The sequence below is a fragment of the Electrona antarctica genome (assembly GCF_951216825.1).
Source record: "Electrona antarctica genome assembly, chromosome: 16".
Lineage (NCBI taxonomy): Eukaryota > Metazoa > Chordata > Actinopteri > Myctophiformes > Myctophidae > Electrona > Electrona antarctica.
The window spans coordinates 37,659,500-37,681,364 of record NC_136797.1 but is presented as its reverse complement, the minus strand read 5'-3'; the positions used below and the strand labels follow the sequence as shown (position 1 = coordinate 37,681,364).

The following is a 21,865-nucleotide window of genomic DNA, read 5'->3' as shown; positions in this document are numbered from 1 at the left end:
AGTTTGACACATTTTGACAACTTTGAGTACTTTTACTGTTCTTACTGCAAGTATGTTTTGATGATAATACTTTTAAACTCAAGCAACAATTCAAATACAAGCATTTTACGTGTGCATTTTACGTGTAACAGAGTATTTCTACATTGTGGTAGTGATACTTTTACTCGAGTAAAACATCCTTACTTGTTGCAGCACTGAAATAGAAGAGCAGGCGTCCTGAGTTTCATTTTAGGTGTTCCAAACACGTAGCCTCGTTATTCTGCCATGTGTTTACACCACGGGGAAAGTAACTGAGTACATTTACTCAAATACTGTACTTCAGCACATAATTCTGCAGGTCATGCTTTACTTGTGGAAGTTCTTTTCTTTTATCACCAAATAAATTCATCCATTGATGAATCAATCAATCAATCAACCAACCAACCAACCAACCAACCAAACAAACAGCCAACCAAACAACCAACCAACCAATGCATTAATCAATCAATTCATTCATCAATTCATTCATTCATTCATTAATTCACTCACTTGAGTATTTAAATTTGTCTGATATACTCTACTTCTACTCCAAGGCAAATATTGTTCTGTTTAATTTGACAGAATTAGTTGCTTTGCAGATTACTGTGGTGCTTGTTTGTAGATCTTTTATTATTACTTATTTTACACAATAAATATTTTGTATAAGCTGATAAAGTATTTCTACTTTTGTTATTAAAATAAAATCACTTTTCCACCACTACTATGTGTTCTGACTGTACGACTGATCAATTGTAAGATTTCTCTCTGATTTCTCCTCCATGTATTTATACATGTACGGTATGACCTAAAGTCCTAAACTAAAGCAGTAAACACTTGTCTTCACATCAAGTACATTGTATTTCACACTGTGGATTCCCAGCATCCTGTTTAAATGCTTTAGCCTGAACATAGCAGCTGTCACTGTCTGTCATCTTACAAGTGTGACATGGATACGACATGGGAGATCGTTGCCGTTGTAGAAAACTTGTATCTCCATATTTCAATGTCTTATATTTTCTTTTATAAGTAATGCCTCACTTAAATTAATTGGGGAACCCGGCTATACAGTGTCACACAAAACTACTAGGAATTGCTGATACAAGCTTGCAGATCTGCTATTTTATATAAAATAATTGAGTGAAAGTTGAGGTGGTTAACTTGGTCAGTTGTTTTTTCCCCCCAATTAATAGAATCAATAAAACATATTAACAAGAGATTCTGACTAAATAACTACATTGATTGGATCCATTGGAACACTTTTTTCCCCTATATTCTTCTTCTATATTTATACAATAGAGATAGGCGTCTAAGTCTGCAGACGGAAGTCGCCAAGGTCACCAAGTCGCTAAGGTCACCAAGGCATAGGTATGCGGAGTATGCATAGGTATGCGGAGTATGCAGAACTGCAGCTGACGTGCTGTACCTGTGCTCTGACGTCATTCACTTTACCTCTGCGTTTTCAACCCAGCTTTTGCGGCTTCCGTTTCTCAAATCCGCCATCACTCCGACCGTCTAAAAAGTCTATTTCTCTTCAGAAGGGTTAATATTGTAACCTTGGCCTGGGGGGCTGAGTGGTCCAGGCACCTAGGCCGGTAATCCAGCCTGACGGCGTGTGCCGCGTGTCACGGGTTCGAGTTCTTTGCCGCATGTCTTCCCCCCATCTCTCTCCCCCTTTATGTCTAATTACTGTACCCTATCAATAAAGGCAAAAAATAAAAACAAAAATATCTTAAAAAAGGATATTGTAACTTCGACACAACTTCCCAGAACATCCATGTTCTGTTCAATCACCGAGGATGCAGCCTAGATTCAGAGAAAACAGCCTTTTAACACGGCACAGAAACAAGAACTGCACGCCATGTGTTTCCTTCTTCCTATTGGCTTTACGGCATGTTTTCATTTGTTTTAAGCTAGATGTAGGGCGCCAAAGGTGCGTGAACCTCTAGTTTTTATAGGCCTTCATTTCCTGCACTTTTTACAGTTTTGGTTGCCACCTGACTAGTACTATTTCGTTAAAATCTACCAAGGTGTTGGGCCAGGCTCTGGTCAACAGTTAACCCATTAACAACCGTGGCATGACCTTTTGAGCCTGGCCTAATGAATGACCTTTTGAACCCAAGGATATAATCATCCTCCTCCATCCCTGTGCATTATGCAATAGCATTAACTGTCCACAAGATGGCAACAGCAAATTTAATAGTTATAGATAGTCCTCATCCAAGGACCCCCAGATTTTGGGAGTTTGATATTTTTGTCAGGATTGCTTAACTAGCATTGGAAAATGATGGGTACAATTTCATCGTACAGATATTGATTTGATGAGTGAAGCAATGTAAGGCCCATCTTTAATAGCAGGGCGGCAGTGGATGGATCAGCTAGGGTAGAGTGGCCATTGGCCGGTAGAGCAGCCGGATGGGCTCCCCCAGAGTTTGTGTCGAAGTGTCCTTAAAAGACATTGAACGACTAATTGCTCCCGATGTGCAGGTTGGCGCCTTCCGCCTTGTATGGTTTCCTCCGCCATCGTGAACACAATCTATCTAAAGCACTTTGGATGAAAGCGCTAAATGCATCCATTTACCATTTACCAATAATAACCATTCACTTAAAAGTGAACATCTCTGTATTGCATGCTCTGACACCCTTCCACATTTTTGTGGCATAGGAGCAAAATTAATGTAACCACTTGTTTGAGCCAAATCTGGGTTGAACGTGATTTGTGGAACTTTGTGATCGTGGACTTCGTTGATCGTTAGGAAGTATTTTGACAGGTGCATGGGTGTCTTTGAGGTGTAGGTAGGCCTAGTGTATCTTGTACAACAGGCCCATTGCAAGTTGCTGTACTCTGTTGTCAACCCCAATGCCATCCTAAACTGTCACAATGAACAGGGTTAAGGTGTGTTCTAGATATGAGACATGCAGACATCCAAAACAAACTGGTCATGCTACTGCTTGGCCTTTCTCCTAGAACACACCTAACCCTGCTCATTATCACAGTTTAGGATGGCTTGACGGATACTGGTCAAGTGGGCACCTTGGACTAGAGTATTCTTACCTATAGCCAGTGAGGAGATCCTGTACTGGTTCTTTGGTTGACTTTTTGAGTGGTGCAACCACTCCAAGGAACAGCAATGTCCCTATGTCCCAACCTATATGTCCCTATGTCCTAACCTATGTCCCAATGTTTAGAGAGTACCAATAGTGGGTGCTGTTACACCACTCGCTTCAGACTGGTCTGATTTTGTTATTGTATACCTTAGAGTATATAGTTGCCATTTTTTTATCACAGGAAAGATTAGGCTTATACTAACAAATTAGTATTACTAGCATTTTTATAATAATAATAATAATCTATTTTCCGGATATGACGGGAAGGTTTCAGTGTGGTGACGTCAGGCTGGCTGGGGGAGGGTGAATGGATGGAATGAATGGAATGAAGAGCAGTGAGACACCAGATTGAACGGTGGGAGTGGGAGACTGTGGGACGCTTCCATTCAGAACCCTACCCTGTGTAACGGTCTCTGTACCGCTCCGCTGCCAGTGCCTGGGAGAGAGCAACACATTTATGTAGCCTTAGTGTAGAAGACAGTGTGTGGACATCATCAATCAGGTCAGCGCAAACACAAGTTCGGTGGACGTTGTGATCTTAACGTCTCTTTAACGTTGTGGGCATTTGTATTATTCTGACCGCTGCAACGAAGGACCCGATGCGATGCTTGATGCCAAGAAGCCATGCAGCCGCATCTCCAATCTGGATTTCACCTCAAACAGCCTCCTCGTGACCGAAGCTTGTATTTGACTGTTTTATCCATGGGTGTTTTTGTATCAGGGTATTGATGCGGTTAAACAACTATTCTGTGCTCCTGTTTGCGTGGAGATCCAACATGAAGACGCACCATAGGAGCAGCAGGACCGCCGCTTCTCATCGGTAGCACCATCAAGGCAAAACACACTGATCTGACAGACTGGCGTGTTTACCAGACCGCTATCACACTGGGTTGATTCTGCTACGGAATCTTTACATTTCTGTTCTTTTTGAGGATACAAACTAGCAGATTTGTGCAACTGCCTTCTAGTCAAAAAAACTACGGCCTCCTCTCTTATAGCCTATCTGCAATTTGGACTGGATTTATAACACCATATAATATATAGTTTAGAAATCCTTCTCAGAATTTCTCCCATAATTGTTTTAGTCATTACGCGCAATGAGCGTAAATGAAGCTAGTGTCAGCTAACATCAAGTCCTTGGTGTTATTTTTCTGTGTGGATTCATTTCCCCACCAACCCAACCATGCATGCTCCAACACGCCTGCTTGGATGAATTCTCAACCAAACCCCCAACAACCCAACCTCCTCCGCCCACCCATCCATCCATCCACCCCAACCCTCCGTCCCAGCCCGCGGGAGGAATATATAAACCCAGGAAGGGTGCTGCCATGTCGGATTCAAGCTCTGTGATGCACCGCTGATGAGAAGCAGCTTATACCGGGAGGTCTGGACTGGAGGAGAAGAGGATCAGAGAGACACAGCTAGCTTCAACCAGACAGGATCAGTTTAGCTGCACAACCAACCCTCGACATATATCTCTGCCTATACCTATCCACCGAAATGGGGTATGTAATAACTTAACCAGACTTCTAAACTCTCTATGGTAAGATCTGCATGCTGTTCCATTTCAGAAACAAGACACCTAACATGTCCAGAGACGAGTGCACATAACGGTGTAATAAACGATCACGGTGTTATAACTGTGTAATAGCTGGTATTATGATAAACATGGCTAGCTAAAGCTACCCAAGGCTACACTAAATCGGTCATAAATACATAGCCTTGCCTTGTGTAGTTGTAACATAGAGAGGATACAAATGTCACCAAATGGACCCCATTTGGAATATAGCCTACTCCAAATGGATTTAGTGCTGAAGGATTTACTGTAAATAAGTTGGCAGCCTCTTCTTGACATGCCTTGTCAAGGAGGGAGCACAGCGCATATTCTTCCACACTTTGGACTTGACCAGAGCGATGAATTCTTCATTGTTATGTGAATAATTTATCACATACAAGTTAGTTGCTCGATGTGGCATGTGCAAATTTAGCCTTTTAAGGCTGTTCATTATATCTTTGACATGTTTCAGAGAATGAGGCATGCCAACTCATAACACCATATAATATGTTTTATGGTGATTCTTCACAAGAAGAATATTAGCCTTAATTGGGGTTTCCTTGTGATTAGCTATCAAACAAAATCACAGCACAAACATAAAAGGATAATGAAGATACATTTTGTTGACTTTAATAGGATAATCCCCAAATGGTATACTGGGCAATTAACAGAAAACATATCTAAACTGATATTTAGAACCAATAAACCGATTAGGCCTATAATTGAATAATCGAGAAGCAAGTTTTTTTTAACACACATGCACGCATTAGAACAGGGGTCTCCACCGCTTTTCAAGCCAAGGACCCCTTAGCTGAGGGACAGATGAAGCAGGGACCCCCACTAGTAGGCCTACATATATTGCATAACATTGAGTTGCAGATTCAGCTTTTTCATAGATTTCTATAGCTTCATGGACTTGTTTGACAGCACTGTCTGCATCAATGTATATTTTCAGACCAAGCTGCTCCCTCTTCCCTCTATACACCAAAAAGTGTTGCTGAAAATAGCTGTTCTACAAGCTCACAACATAGATCTTTTTGGTGCATGTTCCCCCAGAGGATACTAGTAACTGATTTCACTTTGATTAAAACTGTTATAATTTGATGGTAACTATACAGTATTCAACTGAACGGACACAGGTGAAAGAATTGATTGATTGATTGATTGAAGAATGTATTAACAGTTTGCAGAATTACAGTACATTTCAAGCATAAACTCAATACAAAGGCTGTTAACTGTGAGTGGACGACCTAAAGCATTACACTTGTTTCCAATAGGGTCCACCATGTTCAAATCATCAAAACATTTAGAGACGTACAAATAGACACTTCTATAGACAGAACAGGAATTCATCATAAAGGAGGTAAAAAGGGAAAAGAAACATATACAGTGAGGGAAAAAAAAGGGGTGGGCGGTGGGGGGGATTCACGTTCAGCTCCGTTAATTTGTTTGTTTTCCTTGGAGGAGCTGCGTTGGGTCCCCAAGTCGGCTCCGTGGCCGTACCTTGAGTTGGCTGTGTGGCCGTGACCGTCTCTTGTGTTGTCCTTGCGTTGGGTCCCCAAGTCGGCTCAGTGGCCATACCTTGAGTTGGCTGTGTGGCCGCGACCGTCTCTTTGTTGTCCTTGCGTTCGTGTTTGAGGGATTCCGATTTTACAGGGGCCAGTTTCGAATTGCAGCCCTTTGAGAGCGGTTTTGAAGGAGTCAAGGGATTCACATGTCTTAATGACAGTTGGTAGGGCGTTCCACATTTTAGAATACACCCACTCTCTCTTTCATTCTGTGATTTCAATCTCTTTAAGTATTCTATGTATTTGGACTTCATTATCACTGAATTTGATCAAGCTTACAAGTGCTCTATGTAGGAGGAGGTGGTACATACTGAAACCTTGAGAGAATATGAGTTTCAGTTGAAACAGACTGAAAATAACGGTCTACTTGACATTTAAACTCATATCAAATTAAAATACTTAAAAAAAAGTTGCACCTATACTTTGATGTTTCAGAAATTCAAGGTGTTGTGGAACTTAAATGGTAAATGGTGCATTTATATATAGCGCTTTTATCCAAAGCGCTTTACATAGATTGTGCATTACATTCACCCAATCAGCACTCATACACACGTTCATACACCGATGGCGGAGGAAACGAGCGCTCTGGATAAGAGCGTCTGCTAAATTGTAAATTGCAAGGCACCAACCTGCACATCGGGAGCAATTAGGGGTTCAGAATCTTGCTCAAGGACACTAACTCTGGGGGAGTCCGGGATCGAACTGGGAACCTTGCAGTTTCCATCCAGCTGTTTTACCGGCCACTCTACCCCTGAGCCACTGCCGCCCCACTGACTTTGTCTCTTTGATAATACATCAATATCGTTTATACAAGTAGTTTTATATTACTACTACTACTACTACTGGTACTAGTACCGAAGTCCTGACGTCACTCGTTCATCCCCTGGGTCGCAGAAGTAATTTCTCTATGGAGAATAACATTGGGTCATCTTAAAACCGTCTCACATAAGCATTGTGGTCCAAAAATACAGTCTCTGGGGAGGTGGCTCTGTATCTGAGAGTCAGTCACTCATATTTGATTGTCTGTTTCTGGTAAAATTGTAACTAATTCTGCTGCAGTAACATTAGCGTGTACTCACCGTCAGTTGATTCCTGAGGAGTCAAACCACAGGGACCATTCGTTTATTTTTGGAACAATATAAAGAAACGCAATATAAATAAAGTCTATGGGAATTCAGAGGGGGGGGGGGGGGGGGGGGGACGCACCCCATATAGGATGTGTAAATTACGTCAGACTTCGGTGCTCTATAGGTGTATAGTTATTATTATACCACATTTCAGGAAGGAAGTACACAGCTCATAGTCACAATGCATCCTGAAGAAGACATACTTTGTCTAAACGTTGGTGTCTTAAATAATAATTAAAGAGTTGTTGTGTCGTGACTGCGAGCTGTGCGACCTCCTGCCTTTGAAACAGTTATTTTCCGTGGTCAGCAGCACTTTACTACTGGTGTGCGCTCCTGTTCCATTGTATGTAACAGATGTATATACGTTGCAAGAATGAAAAGTAACAAAACACTTGACGGAGGAAATGGCATGATGAGCCAGAGGGCGTGATGACTTGTGTGAATGTTTTCCAACTGTGACACGACACCACCACAGCAATAGAAGATAATTGGAAGCTTACAGCAGATACTTCTATGCAAATACAGGCGTGTGTGACTGTGTGTGTGTGTGTGTGTGTGTGTGTGTGTGTGTGTGTGTGTGTGTGTGTGTGTGTGTGTGTGTGTGTGTGTGTGTGTGTACTATACTTGCGAGGGCCAAATGTCCCCACAGGTATAGTCGAATTGAGAAATAGACATTGTGAGTTTAGTTATCCTGGTCCTCACAAGATAAATGATTGTTTTATGGTAGTGGTTTTCAATAAGGGTCCATTTGGTTACCAACTCTCCGTCATTTAGCTAGGGCCTTTCTGGAACCCGCTCAAGGACCACTGGTTGACAAATATTTATTGGGTGAGATTAGTATTAATGGTTGAGGTTAGGGTTAGACAGTTTGGGGGTTAGAGTTATGCCTGATTTATACTTGTTGATAATGTGCCACCAGCTTGTAGATCTGGTATTTTCAGATATAGCCTATACAGTAGGGTTTGGATAAAAATGGCGAGTAATTGATTAAATGGCATTCATAAAATCGCTTTCCTTGAACATATATGTCCTCACAAGTATAGACAAACGTGTGTGTGTGTGTGTGTGTGTGTGTGGGCAGAACTGCTGATGTGATAACATCAGCAGTCATGCTGCATGTCATTGAGACTTGCGTGTCTACAATACATGTCTTTGTGGCTGGGATTATGTGTTAACAATTCCCCCCCCCCCACACACACACACACACACACAGTCACACACACACACACACACACACACACACACACACACACACACACACACACACACACACACACACACACACACACACACACACACACACACACACACACACACTTACTTACTTTGCTTATGGCTGTCCATCGATTTCGATGATGACGTTGCTCCAAGCGTGGGTTATTGAGGGGGGTTGCGACGGTGCCATTGCATGTGGCTATGCAGGCCAATGCGTGAGCCATATGAATTGCCACATGTGGGGCAGATGAAATCCTCAGATGAGGGGAGGTCCCCTGCAGCACGCTGGTGTCGCTGTATGCGCTTCTGTTTTCTCCTCTCCGTGGTCTGCTCCTGGAGGTGTGCGATGCCCTCGTGGCTGATGGTGCGCCAGGTGTGGCGATCAGCAGCCAGGTCTTCCAGTGCAGAGGGTTTGATAGCACAGGACTTCAGGAGGGTCTTTATGTGGTCCTTGTAGCGTTTCCGCTGTCCCCCGGGAGACCTACGGCCCTCCTGGAGTTGGCCGTAGAGAATCTGCCGGGGGAGCCTCTGGGCGGGCATGCGGATTACATGCCCCACCCAGCGTAGATGTTTTTGTGCAAGGAACACTTGGATGCTGGGTGTTTGTGTCCGGTCATAAATGTCCACATATGGGATCCTGTCCTCCCAGGTCAGACCCAGTATCCGTTGTAGGCAGCGGATGTGGAATCTCTCTAGGATTCTGACGTGCCTTTGGTAGGGGGTCCAGGCTTCCGAGCCATATAGCAGTGTGGACAAACAGACTGCTTTGTATACAGCTGCTTTTGTAGAAACTGTCAGGTTTCTATTCAGGAAGACCCTGGTTTTGAGCCTACCAAAAGCAGAAGAGGCTAACCCAACACGGACCTGGATGTCATGGTCGATGTTACAGGTGGGGGACAGGACACTTCCGAGGTAGGTGAAGTGTGGTACGATGGTGAGCTGCTGGCCATCAATGGTGAAGACAGGCACTTCTGGCTGGTGGGTGGAGTGTTGCACAATGACCTGGGTTTTAGCAATATTGACCTTGAGTCCTAGGGCACTATATGTGGATGAGACCACATTAAGTGCACGCTGTAGTGAATCTGGCGTGTGGGCAAGGAGAGCACAGTCGTCAGCATACTGAAGTTCTAGGATGTGTTGTTGAGAGATTTTGGTGAAGGCCTGGAGGCGCCGGATGTTAAAAAGACTGCCATCCAGCCGGAACTGTATGTGGATGCCATCTGTGGGTTCCAGAGCTTGGTGTGAGAGGAGAGTGACTGCTGAGAGGAAGAGGTTGAATATGACAGGGGCTAGGACACAGCCTTGCCTGACCCCTACTTTCACATTGAAAGAGGGGGATTGCTGGCCTCCAACGCGAACGCAAGCTTGCATTCCATCATGCAGTTGTTTGAGGGTGTTGAGGAACTTCGGCGGAACCCCCAGCCTTCCCAACAAGTCCCAAAGGAGTTTCCGATTGACGGTGTCAAACGCCTTGGACAGGTCGATGAAGGCAATGTAGAGGTCCTGGTGGTGTTCCCGGGCCTTTTCTTGTACCTGCCTGGCTACAAAGACCATGTCGCTAGTGCTGCGATCTCTTCTGAACCCACACTGAGATTCAGGCAGGATGTTCTCAGAGATGTGAGACACTAAGCGAGAGAGCATGACCCGGGCAAGTACTTTTCCAGCAACCGAGAGCAGGGAGATTCCTCTGCTATTTCCACAGTCGGCTTTGTCACCTTTCCTCTTATAAATGGTGATGATGGTAGCATCCTTCCATTCCTGGGGGATGGTTTCAGAGGACCATATGGTATTTATCATTTGGTGCAGCCGACGGGTGAGGAGGTAGCCACCATGCTTCAGGACCTCAGCTGGGATTCCGTCGGGGCCTGGGCTCTTATTATTTTTTAGGCCCTTGATGGCTTTGCGTACCTCAGCGAAGCTAGGCGGGGAGTCCAGGTGATCAACAGGGGGTATGGTTGGGAGGTTTGCAAAAATGTCTTGGTCAGAGGGGTTTTCGGAGTTGAGGAGGGTGTTAAAATGCTCAGCCCATCTGTTCAGGATCTGGGGTGTATCCTTGAAGAGGGTGACTCCGTCTGCCGATCTGACTGGGGTTATGTTTTTCCTCTGTGGACCATATATGGATTTGATGGCATCATAGAATCCATGGGAGTTGTTGGTATCAGCATAGAGTTGGATCTCTCTAGCCTTCTTGATCCACCAGTCATTTTCCATGGCTCTGAGGGTGCGCTGGACTTCGGCTCTGATGGAGGAGAGTCGCGTCTTTAGTGTGATGGATTGTGGATTGGCCAGGCAAGCAGCATGAGCTTTGTGTTTTGCCTGGAGGAGTTTATGGATATCCGGTGCACTGTTGTCGAACCAGTCTTGGTGTTTACGCCTGGTGTACCCAAGGGACTCCTCTGCTGCCTGGTGGATGGCAGTCCTTAAGGTGTCCCAGCAGTTGTTAATGTCAGGGTCCTGGTCCAAGTGGGTTTCAGGGATTGCAGACAAATTTGCTGCAAGCTGTGCCCTAAGCTGGTCTACGGAGTGTCTGGATTTGAGTGCTTCACAGTTGAGTCTTTTGTTTGGAGGTGTTTTCTTCAGTTGGGGACGGATTTCCATCTGGAATTTGGCTCTGATCATCCGGTGGTCAGTCCAGCAGTCCGCTCCACGCATGGCTCTGGAGATTAGCACCTCCTTCCTGTCTCTGCGACGGGTGATGATGTAGTCGAGAAGGTGCCAATGTTTGGAGCGTGGATGTTGCCAAGAGGTCTTGAATTTATCCTTCAGCTGGAAGAGAGTGTTGGTGATGATCAGCTGATGTTCAGAGCAGAGTGAGAGGAGGCGTAGCCCATTATCATTGAGCCTACCAACACCGTGCTGACCAAGTGTTCCTGTCCAGAGCCCGTTGTCCGAGCCCACCCTCGCGTTAAAATCTCCGAGGAGTATGAGCTTGTCGGTGGGAGGTGTTCCTTCAATGGCGGAATTTAGGGAGGCATAGAATGTGTCTTTGCTCATGGGGTCTGCAACCAGGGTTGGGGCATAGGCACTGATAAGGGTGACGTGGCGATTGTTGGTGAGTGGTACACGCCACGTCATGAGCCGTTCACTAATACCCACTGGAGACTCTGGAATCTTGTGAAGCAGGCTTGTTCGGACCGCAAAACCCACTCCATGTAGGCGGCGGGAGCCTTCTGGAAGACCCTTCCAGAAGAATGTGTAGCCTTCTCCCGCCTCCGTGATCGAGTCTTCCCCATGTAAGCGGGTTTCGCTCAGGGCGGCTATATCAATGCCGTATCTGTTCAGTTCATGTGCCACCAGAGCTGTTCTTCGCTGTGGGCGGCAGGGGGGATCGTGCAAATCCAGAAGTGTGCGGACGTTCCATGTCGCTACCGTGAGGGGTATTTTGGTTCTATATTTTTGTTTTCGACCGCAAGAAGGGATGGCCCGGCAGCTGCGGTAAGCTGCCCGGGCGAAGCGGAACAGACAATTTTTAGGCCACCTTTTCTAGGCCCTTCCCATCTCAGGGTGAGCAGAGCGGAGCTGCTCAGTCGCATGCGAAGCTGCCGGGGAGACACACTGTTCCATCCTGTGCCTCAACGACCATCACTCGCACGCCGCCTACGTGCAGGGTTAGACTAGATACTGCCAGTCACATCCTTGACCTGTACCAGCCGTCCTTCCCCATCGCCGCAGGACTTGAACAGGGAGAGGGGGGGGGTTATGGGGGGGATTGAGGGGGAGCAAAAGCCTGCGCAGTGAGTTGATTTGAGTGGTGGTAGGGGTGCGCAGTCCCTACCCACACTGTTTTATCTTGGCCCCATACGACGTCCTCCAGTGGCATGATGACTCATGACGACCTTCTGCCATGTGGGGTTGCAGAGGACTGCCAGAGCACCAGTCTGTTGGTGACTGCCTATGCAGGTCTTCGCCACAGATTTTTCATTAGGGGTTTTCTCCCGTAGCCTATAACCGAGGGTTAACCAGTAGGCACTGGTCGATCGGATGGTGGTAGCCATGACTGAACTATCCACCTCCGGTGGGTGATCCCATGCTGTTTAGCCTGAGGCTGCAAAGCCACAGTTACCGGGGACTGCCACGAGGAGGCACAGCATGGGTCTTGGTGATGGAGAGGCTATGTACTGGCAAGGAAAGACTTACGCATTCGGCTTTCCATCGCTTGGTTCTTAGTTAGCTAGCCAGCGGCAGTTCCTGGAAGCGAGAGGCATCAAGCAGCAGGCATGCAACACAGCAAGCAGCAAACAAGCATGCAACTATGCTATCCGAGGGTTGCTGCACTAGACGCATCACATCACCCTGGGGGGTCATAACCCCCCCCCTTAGCCCACACACACACACACACACACACACACACCTGGGCAGTATAGCATAGAGATAACAGTGGACAGTTACTGTAAGCAAATTAGGTCTGAAGACAGACTTTGTGACTGTGAGTAGGCCATATTCATGACAAGGCCTTTCACAACTTAATCGCTGTACACTTCATTGAGCGGGGTCCAGGGTTGCCAGATTTAGCGAGAGACGTAAGCAACCGGGTCTATGAAAACAAGCCCAAAATAAACTGCAACTACACTGGGGTACAATAAGCAACTACACTGGGCCACTAGGGGACTGCCCATAGATCCGAAGTCCTGTTAGTCCAAACATGCATTAAGGTTGGCGAACATGCTCCCGTGCTTGCGGTTATGTTTATGTTAGCGTTAGAGATAGGGTTAGTAATGGTCGAACTAACGGGAGGTCGAAGCAATGACATGTTAGCAAGCCACTACTGGAAAACAAGCCCAAAAACAAAAAATGTATGCCGCACAGTTGCACTAAGGTCTCAGAGGCACTTGCCCATTGGGCAATTTGCAGGTGATGCGTTCTACTTTCTTGCCCACAGGTCATGTCCACTTGCCGAAAAGTTAATTGTCCATTATAAAATGATACTGAAGGTCAAATTTGAATTTCCCTTAATTTTATTAACACATATTTCTACTTGCATGCTCATAACCAAAGTGTTGCATATTGGTCATTTTGCATGCAGTAGCACATTATCTTGATACTGATATTGTATTTTTAAAGCCAATATTACCGATACCGATATGAGTGATTAATCCTGCATCCATAATATTTACCTATATTAAAGCCTTGCTATGCTTCCAGCAGTGCTATACATGTGCTGGTGTGAATAATGATGGCCTCCCTCACATTTTGATCATCTGTCTTTTAAATAACTGTCAAGTCTCTGCTCTAGAGACCCTAGATTCCTGGGAGAAATCAGCTTCAAGCCAGCAGTTAAACCTCGTCTCCCTGAGATGCTTGGCAGACCGGCATCTGACCGTAGGGACCAAATCTGCACAAAATTTGGGTTTCAAGAGAAAGAATCTGCTTTGCTGCCATATGTTCTGCCTATTACTACTACATAATGTTGTAGAGAATAATACATTTAATGTTGTGTTTATTACTGCTTATGTTGTAGAGTCCAGGGTACACTGTTTACATATTTGTCCTTAGTTCAGGGTTGATTGCAAGTGCACTCTCACTAACATAGGGGGAAACGGGTTGGAAAAACTCCTTAGAGAGAGACTAACCTTTAAATGCTCAATGAAATGCTCAAAGTGTAAAGTGCAGCAAACGTTTTGGTCATGCAACCGGGTGCATATCTTTGTTCCGATGTCCTAACAGTCCGACATCCTACCCCAAAGCCACGCTGGGCAAGACCTATAGACAGGATTTTACTCAAGTAACTAGTGGTCCACCACTGCATATCTCTTAGTGCACTGGTTCCCAAATGTTTTAGCTTGAGATCCAAAAGAAAAACGCATTAACAACTTATACACATTTTGCCCTATACACATTTTGGCCATTTGAAAATAGCCGATCTACAAGCTCCCAATTGTGAGCTTGTAGATCTGCTATTATATAAAAGATTTCTATACATTTGAAAACTTGAAATGAGACATTCTGCATAAAGAGCACTTTCTACTTTGGTTACTTTAAGTACATTTTGATACCAATACTTTTGTACTTTTACTCAAGTACATTTTTAATTATGAACATTTACAAAGTAATTTACATTGCAGTATTGATACTTTTACTTACCCTATTGGCCTGAATTTAAGACGGGTCGTATTATAATCGGGGACTAGACTATTTGACATTCAATGTTCTTTTTCCACAAATGAGTAATGAAAAATGGGTGTCGTCTTATAATCAGAGTCGTCTTATATTCGGGACAATACGCGTCAGTAAAAACTTCCACCACTGGTCTCGACCCACTGTTTGGGAAGTGCTGTCTCAGTGCATTGTGTTTCAAAGCTGTGTTCCTGCCTGTGGAGCTGCTGCCTGTTCCTCCATTACAGCCCACTCATGAGGTTAGGGTTCAAATAAGATCTCTATTTTTACACACATGCATACGCACAGTTGCGCACGCACACGCGCGCGCAGGCGGTGGGTGTCTCTAGAGGAGCATATGCGTAGGGCAACGAAATAGTCAGCGACGTCCGGTCACTATAGTCAGCCTCCTTCAGGTGGTATCATAATCATACTGTAACATAATAATAATGTTATATTCCATAACAAACTGTAACTGTAAGGTCTGTAAGGTGTATTGGTGGTGTTAGATTCCATAACATACTGTAAGGCGGGTGATGGCTGATTGAAGCAGTCACACCTGTCTGTCTTTTTTGAGACAAAGAACAGTCTAACCTGTGTGTGTGCGTGTGCGTGTGCGTGTGTGTGTGTGTGTGTGTGTGTGTGTGTGGGTGTGTGTGCGTGTGTGTGTGCGTGTGTGTGTCTTTCCTCAGAGAGCAGCCTATCTTCAGTACGAGGGCCCATGTGTTCCAGATTGACCCCAGCACCAAGAAGAACTGGCTGCCCAGCAGCAAGCATGCCGTGACCGTGTCCTACTTCTACGACAGCACGCGTAACGTCTACAGGATCATCAGCCTGGACGGCACCAAGGTGTGTGTTCACTGGTGGTATCAATACTACACTATAGAAATGCTCTGTTGCAAGTAAAAGTTCGGAATCCCGGGGGGGGGATTATTATTAAAAACGACTAAATTGAGGAGAAAGGTATATTGCTGAGGAGGTAAATCCTATTTCTTTATCCTTTTGTGTCACACTGTAGTATGCCAAAGTAGGGCATTCGTGAAAATAAAATGAAAAGAATATATATATATATTTCTTTTCAGGAAATGAAGAAAACCATATATTTTTAAAACAAAGCAATACTGCCTCATCAAAGTAGGTGTTGTGACTTTATATAGTCAATTACTTGCATGAGAGGGGGAGAGGTGGTGGAGTAAGCTGCTTTATCAGACAATTTGAGGGTCCAATGGAGCTTTTTACTACTTTTCATTGGTTCAATATATGTTTACCAGACACACAGATGTAAAAGGTATTCAATAGCACTGATTTAAGGGGGAAAATAAATCAAAAACCTCAAAAATTGAGTGAGGTGGTTTCCTCTCGACAGCAACGATATGAGGGTTTCAACAAATATGGACATGTTAGTCTTGCTTTTTGTGGGAAAATGTCAAAAAGAAAATTATATATTATAAATTATAAAATTATAATATATATCAAGGTATTTGGTCAACAAAATGTAATGATTTTGACCACATTGACCAGTTTCTGCCTACAGTAGGCCTACATTTCTACCTGGTCACGCACACACGCACACACACAATTGGTTTGGCAAGGCCTGTCATTAGCATGTGGCAGAGATTATTTATAGTCCTTGGAGGGCTGTTATGTAATGTCCTCTGGCACACTGACCACTGCTAGTGGTTGTATTGTGATGAGAATAGCTGAGCATGCTGGCTGGAGTGCCGTCACACTTTGGCGTTCAAGATTTGCGCGCGCACGCTCTCACTCTCTCTCACACTTTCTCACACACACACACACACACACACACACACACACACACACACACACACACACACACACACACACACACACACACACACACACACACACACACACACACACACACACACACACACACACACACACACACACACACACACACACACACACACACACACACACACACACCTCTTCTTGACCAGTTCCAGGTCTTCTATCGTTTGGTTCAGTTCTGTCTTCTGAGTTTTGATGACCGTTGTCTGACCGCTCACACACTCCAGCTCTGTCACCTAGCAACACGAAAAAAAGAAGACATTTTTTTTTTTACATTGAAATATTTTTATTTGCTTACGTTCGGAAACATTATAGGCAGACTGATGGCAGACTTTTTGTTGGGATGCCATTCTCAGTTTTGTTCTAGTACACCAATGATAATTACCCATGTTTTGACTGATATTTGCTATTGAAGTAATACAAATAGTTCCAATCGTATCTAAATGTACACATGTGATTGTAAGCATATGCTTATCGGTGTTGCGAGGATGAGGGGGTAGTCTACTTGGAAAAAAGGGTTTGAGAACCCAGTAGCCTATAGTTTTATGCTCATGTTACTGATTGTGTGGTGCTGTGTGTTCAACAGGCCATCATCAACAGCACTATCACTCCCAACATGACGTTCACCAAAACCTCTCAGAAGTTTGGCCAGTGGGCTGACAGCCGGGCCAACACCGTCTACGGCCTCGGCTTCTCCTCTGAGAGCCACCTGCTCAAGGTAGGAACCCCAACCCTAACAGACAAAAAGTTGCATTTTGACATCCCTGCATTAGGCCTTTTACTGAGATGAGTGGGGTAAGTGATGTTTTTGTGTTAAAATAAGTGTTAAATAGATTTATTTTCTGATAGTTACCCTAGAGTGTTTGTCAATTAACACAGGTCCCCCTGTCTCTCCAGCTCTTTAGTAAACAGAAAATACATTTTCAGGTAGGGATACCAATTAGGCTATATCCAATCAGGAGAGAGAACTCACAGGACCCTTTTCTACAAAAACAACAACAAAAAATGGTTGTCATCTGAAATGTTAAACATAGTTTTATTCAACTAATTTAAATCTTCAATTGATTTATTCGATTGAAATTTATGTTGGCAGGCCGCCGCCTTATACTTAGCTGTGTACCGAAAATAGACAATATACAAACTCCAGACGTGTCAGCCATAGATATAAAGGCTAGATGGCTCAAGGCTCTGACGTAGTTCACCTGGTGGCCATCTTGCTTCGGGGCTACAGTACAGTATGTTCTATGGCAGCTCAAACTAAATCATAACTCGCTCAAATCTTGACGGATTTACAAACGGGTTGGTTTATTACAAACTTTGTCAACGTGGCTATGATTCAGGATGCTTTAATATCTGCTTAATTTTGTTTTTTATATGAACGTCGTATAAAAGCATGTAAGTATGCAGACGTCTCTGACGTTTATAACAAACCAAACCGTTTGAAAATTGGTTGAAAATACAAAAAGTACATGCCCCATAGACACAATGTTATGCTGCCTCGTAGCAACGTCGCTCTCCATTGGCCAGAGCGCGAGTGAGCCATCTAGCTTTCTTATATATATCTATAGCTTCCGTCACAGATTTGTGTGTCTTATTTGCCCATGATGTGTGCATGTCATATCAGTTTGCAGATAAGTTTGCTGAGTTCAAGGAGGCAGCGAGGATAGCCAAGGAGAAATCTCAGGAAAAGATGGAGCTCACCAGCACTCCTTCACAGGTAACTTTCATAATAATAATACATGTAATCACATGAATCAATTACATTAGTTAACCGGTAGTAAATTATACCAGTAAGCTCCATATATGGAGATCTAAGGGTGGCAGTGTCTTGAGTGTACAGGGTTTGATGAGGGCCCAGGTAGGGCCGGGCCTTACGTTTCGGGCCTGTTGAGAACTCTAGTTTTCGCCGGCTGCTGGGGCGGGCCCATCTAGAGTTTGAATGGACAGGTATCAGTCAAAAGGGAGACATCGAAGAGAAAGGACGGGTGGTGAGGATCAACATATGGAATGTCAGAACAGATCAGCTCCATATATGAAGATGGAGGCATGATGTCACGAGGCGTGACCATATATGGAGGCGTGATGTCACGAGGTGTGATGTGACACATGGAAATGAAAGTTTTCATAATAAATGCGACCTTTGGTCGCAATAATATAATACTCTCACATGACTTAACCCATTTAAGCCTGACGTCGACATTTTTAAATGTCTTTTTGAAAAACCTCATGTTTCTATATCAGTGGTGCTCAATATTTCATGTCAAGGACCCCAACATTTTTTTTAAAATAGCAGACCTACAAGTTCATAGTGCCGCGCTATGAGCTTGTAGATCTGCTATTTTTCAATAGCTAAAGTATAACATAATGCTTTAAAACGGGTAGTCGGGTACAGGCTTAATTTAGTTCCGACATACTATTGATCCGAAACCTCAATCCCTAACCTAACCATAACCGCAAGCACGGGAGCAGCGCATGTCGGACCATCACATTTTCGCATCGCATGTCCCCGCTCTTCGGACCTTTGGTGTGTCGGAAAAGCGTGCGCACCCCTTTAAAACACCAAAAGGGGTTCCCGCCCAAAATGGGTTAACATACTTCAAACTCTCTTTTCATTAAGTCCCCATGCTAATTTAATAAAGTAAATGCAACTTTTGCCTTTTAATAATGGTCGTTATTGTTACTCATGAATGTGACTGACATATCAGCCATATGAGCCAATCAGATTAAAGTAAACATCACATTTGTAGTCTATCGTACATTTCTGCAATTTGCAGAAATACCATAATACATAAGGTATTCTTTTATACACCCTACATAATATGATCTCCTCTGGCGTTCCCTCGTAGTGCAATACATATTTCAGCTTTTGTGGAGGAGACCCGGGTTCAAATCTGGGGTGGAACTGAATACTTATGAAAAGCACTATATAAATCCCAGGTATTATTATTAACTGGAAAATTACATAGTGGGCTTTAATGTAGGCCTATACTGTAGCCACTAACCATGTGGTGAGGGCACCGCTCAATCCTCTTCTGACCCTCTATACTTCCAACAATTCTTCTTCAGGTTGGTGCTTTAAAAAGGAATGTTTTAACAGTCAACAAGCCTGCTCAAAATAAGGTAAAAGGGGACAGGCAAAATATCCTTGCTATTCTAGCTATCCTGGTCTTTGATCTTTGACCTTACCCCAAGTGAATGCTGTGTTTCAAGTCCTTATTCGTCTTAGGACTCCATCTTTCCCAGGTGTTTTTCACCTCAATTGCGTCTAAACCCTAACATTTAACTTCACTAAAACTATTATCCCTAAAATATAAGATTTAGAAACTTCTAGCAATTCTAGTAAAACTAAAACATAATTGCCCAGACTGTTCTTCAACAAAGATGGCGAAAGCAAACATTATTTGTTCTGTACTTATACAATTGTATGGTACAAAACACTAAACCAGAAACCTAACCTCACGGAAATAATGCCAAACCTCAAAACACTCCATTCCTCGCCGAAACACCTGAGAAAGAGTGAGTCCCGCTCTGTTCTATCTCCTATCCTCACTCCTACAAGGTTATGTAAAGAAGGAAAGGACATGTACAGTTAGTATGAAGGTATATACTGTAGGCTATAGTAAAATTTGAGAGGTTGCAGATTTGATTTTAGCAATCAAACTCACTGCCTGAAGAAGGTCAGTAGACCGAAAGCTTGCAAAATAAATACTTTGATTGTGCGCAGATCTGAGTGTGCGGAGCTTCCCTTTATTTTTCTCAGCACTCAAACTCACTGAAATGTGAAGCTATTAAGCTGCAATCCACACGCTGAATTTGAATTTGAGTTACATGTAACTCGAAGTGAGGGGCACCTGGTAATGTTTGTTTAAAGTGCTCTAAACAAACATTAAAAGTCCATAGACTTGACTGCCACATTACGTAATTCCCGAAAGCCAGACGTTGGAGGGGATAGCACTCAAAACATATTCACACTTTGACAGTTGCACAGCAAAAACTGTTGACTTCAAATGTGTATGAATATTTGAAGTGCAAATTGCAATGTGCACGACATGTGTAGTAGATTACATTTTAAAGTGCTCAAAACAAATCCACAAGTTTACGGGTTTTACAACACATACTACCATCATATAGATGGCCTTTTCTTCTTTAACCCATTCAGGCCTGACGTCGAAATTAAAAAAAAATAAGTTTTCTAAATCATGACAATTTTCGGAAAGATTTGAGGCACATTTTAACGATTTTTCAAAAATAGCAGATCTACAAGTTCATAGCGCGCCACTCGGTGGCGCGCTATGAGCTTGTAGATCTGCTATTTTTCAATAGCTAAATTATAACAATGTTTAAAACACCAAAAGGGGTTCCCGCCCCAAAATGGGTTAATGGTTAATGTGGTTAAACGCTAACGTGACATGGATGCGTTCCAGGTCTCAATGGATTAATAACCCTTGTAAAGGATACAGGAGCAAGGCCATAGTCCAATACAAACCTGAGATGCAGCCAGACTCTGTAGTGCCCTGTCTCTACGTTCCTATAGGTATCATTACATTCTACTCCCTAGGGCCTCGCCTTAAACATCCAGCCCATTGTCATTCCCTGTATTTGTATTCACTGTACTGTAAGTGGGCCTTATTCACAGGAAGCTTTTTGTTTATTTGTTTTCTGCTATGGACAAAGATGCATGGCAGGGTATAGTATCTGGGAAGCACAGTCGGTAGAGCTCTCGCCTTTGGAACACAAAGCCATGGGTTTGATCCCGGGCATAGTAGCACGGCTTGGGAGCGGCGAGTTGTGTACTAAGTACTGGGAGCTGATGGTACAGTGTTGTGCTCCACCTCAGCAATCCATCTCCCAGATGTCTAGAAATGGGGCTAGACCCCCACGTGCTTGGCTGATACCGACAATAAGCCTCTCTGGCCTACTTATTATCCATAAAGCTCTGGAGCGCTCCGCTTCACAGAAACACTCCATCACTCAAAAAGCGCTTCCTGTTGACACGCCCCCTTACAGATTTTTGTGCTTTTGGGTAGTTTTTCTTTATTTATTTTGTGTAACTAGGAGTCTGCCCCGGATGACCTGCAGTCACCTTTGACCCCAGAGAGCATCAACGGTACGGATGAGGATGTAACTCCAGACATGCCCGCTCAACACACCCCACCACGCACAGAGCTACCCCTCCATGCACTGCCCTTCTCACACAGGTAATGTGTTCTCTTTTAATTCATTGGCATTTAATTAAATGGCTTTTCTTGGAGGTTTTCTTGCGTCAACCAATCACAGTCTCGGCCGGCTGCCCCGTCCCTTTGGGCTATGGGATCAATGGCATCACACTGCAGCCAGAGAAGACTAATGTGTGTAGCCTGTAACTCGTGCAG

At 44.1% G+C, this 21,865-nt stretch overlaps 1 protein-coding gene across 1 annotated transcript in view; it reads left to right on the top strand.

Moving 5' to 3' along the window:
- Positions 1–3,504: 3,504 nt before the first annotated feature.
- The window catches only part of homer1 (homer scaffold protein 1), a 22,581-nt gene continuing 4,220 nt past the window's right edge, over positions 3,505–21,865 (top strand). Inside the window, exons 1-5 of the mRNA XM_079523616.1 lie at positions 3,505–4,628; positions 15,374–15,530; positions 17,080–17,211; positions 18,118–18,210; positions 21,549–21,691. Of these exons, the coding sequence (XP_079379742.1) occupies positions 4,624–4,628; positions 15,374–15,530; positions 17,080–17,211; positions 18,118–18,210; positions 21,549–21,691 (530 nt within the window). The 5' untranslated portion in view covers positions 3,505–4,623. The remainder of the gene's footprint in view (positions 4,629–15,373; positions 15,531–17,079; positions 17,212–18,117; positions 18,211–21,548; positions 21,692–21,865) is intronic.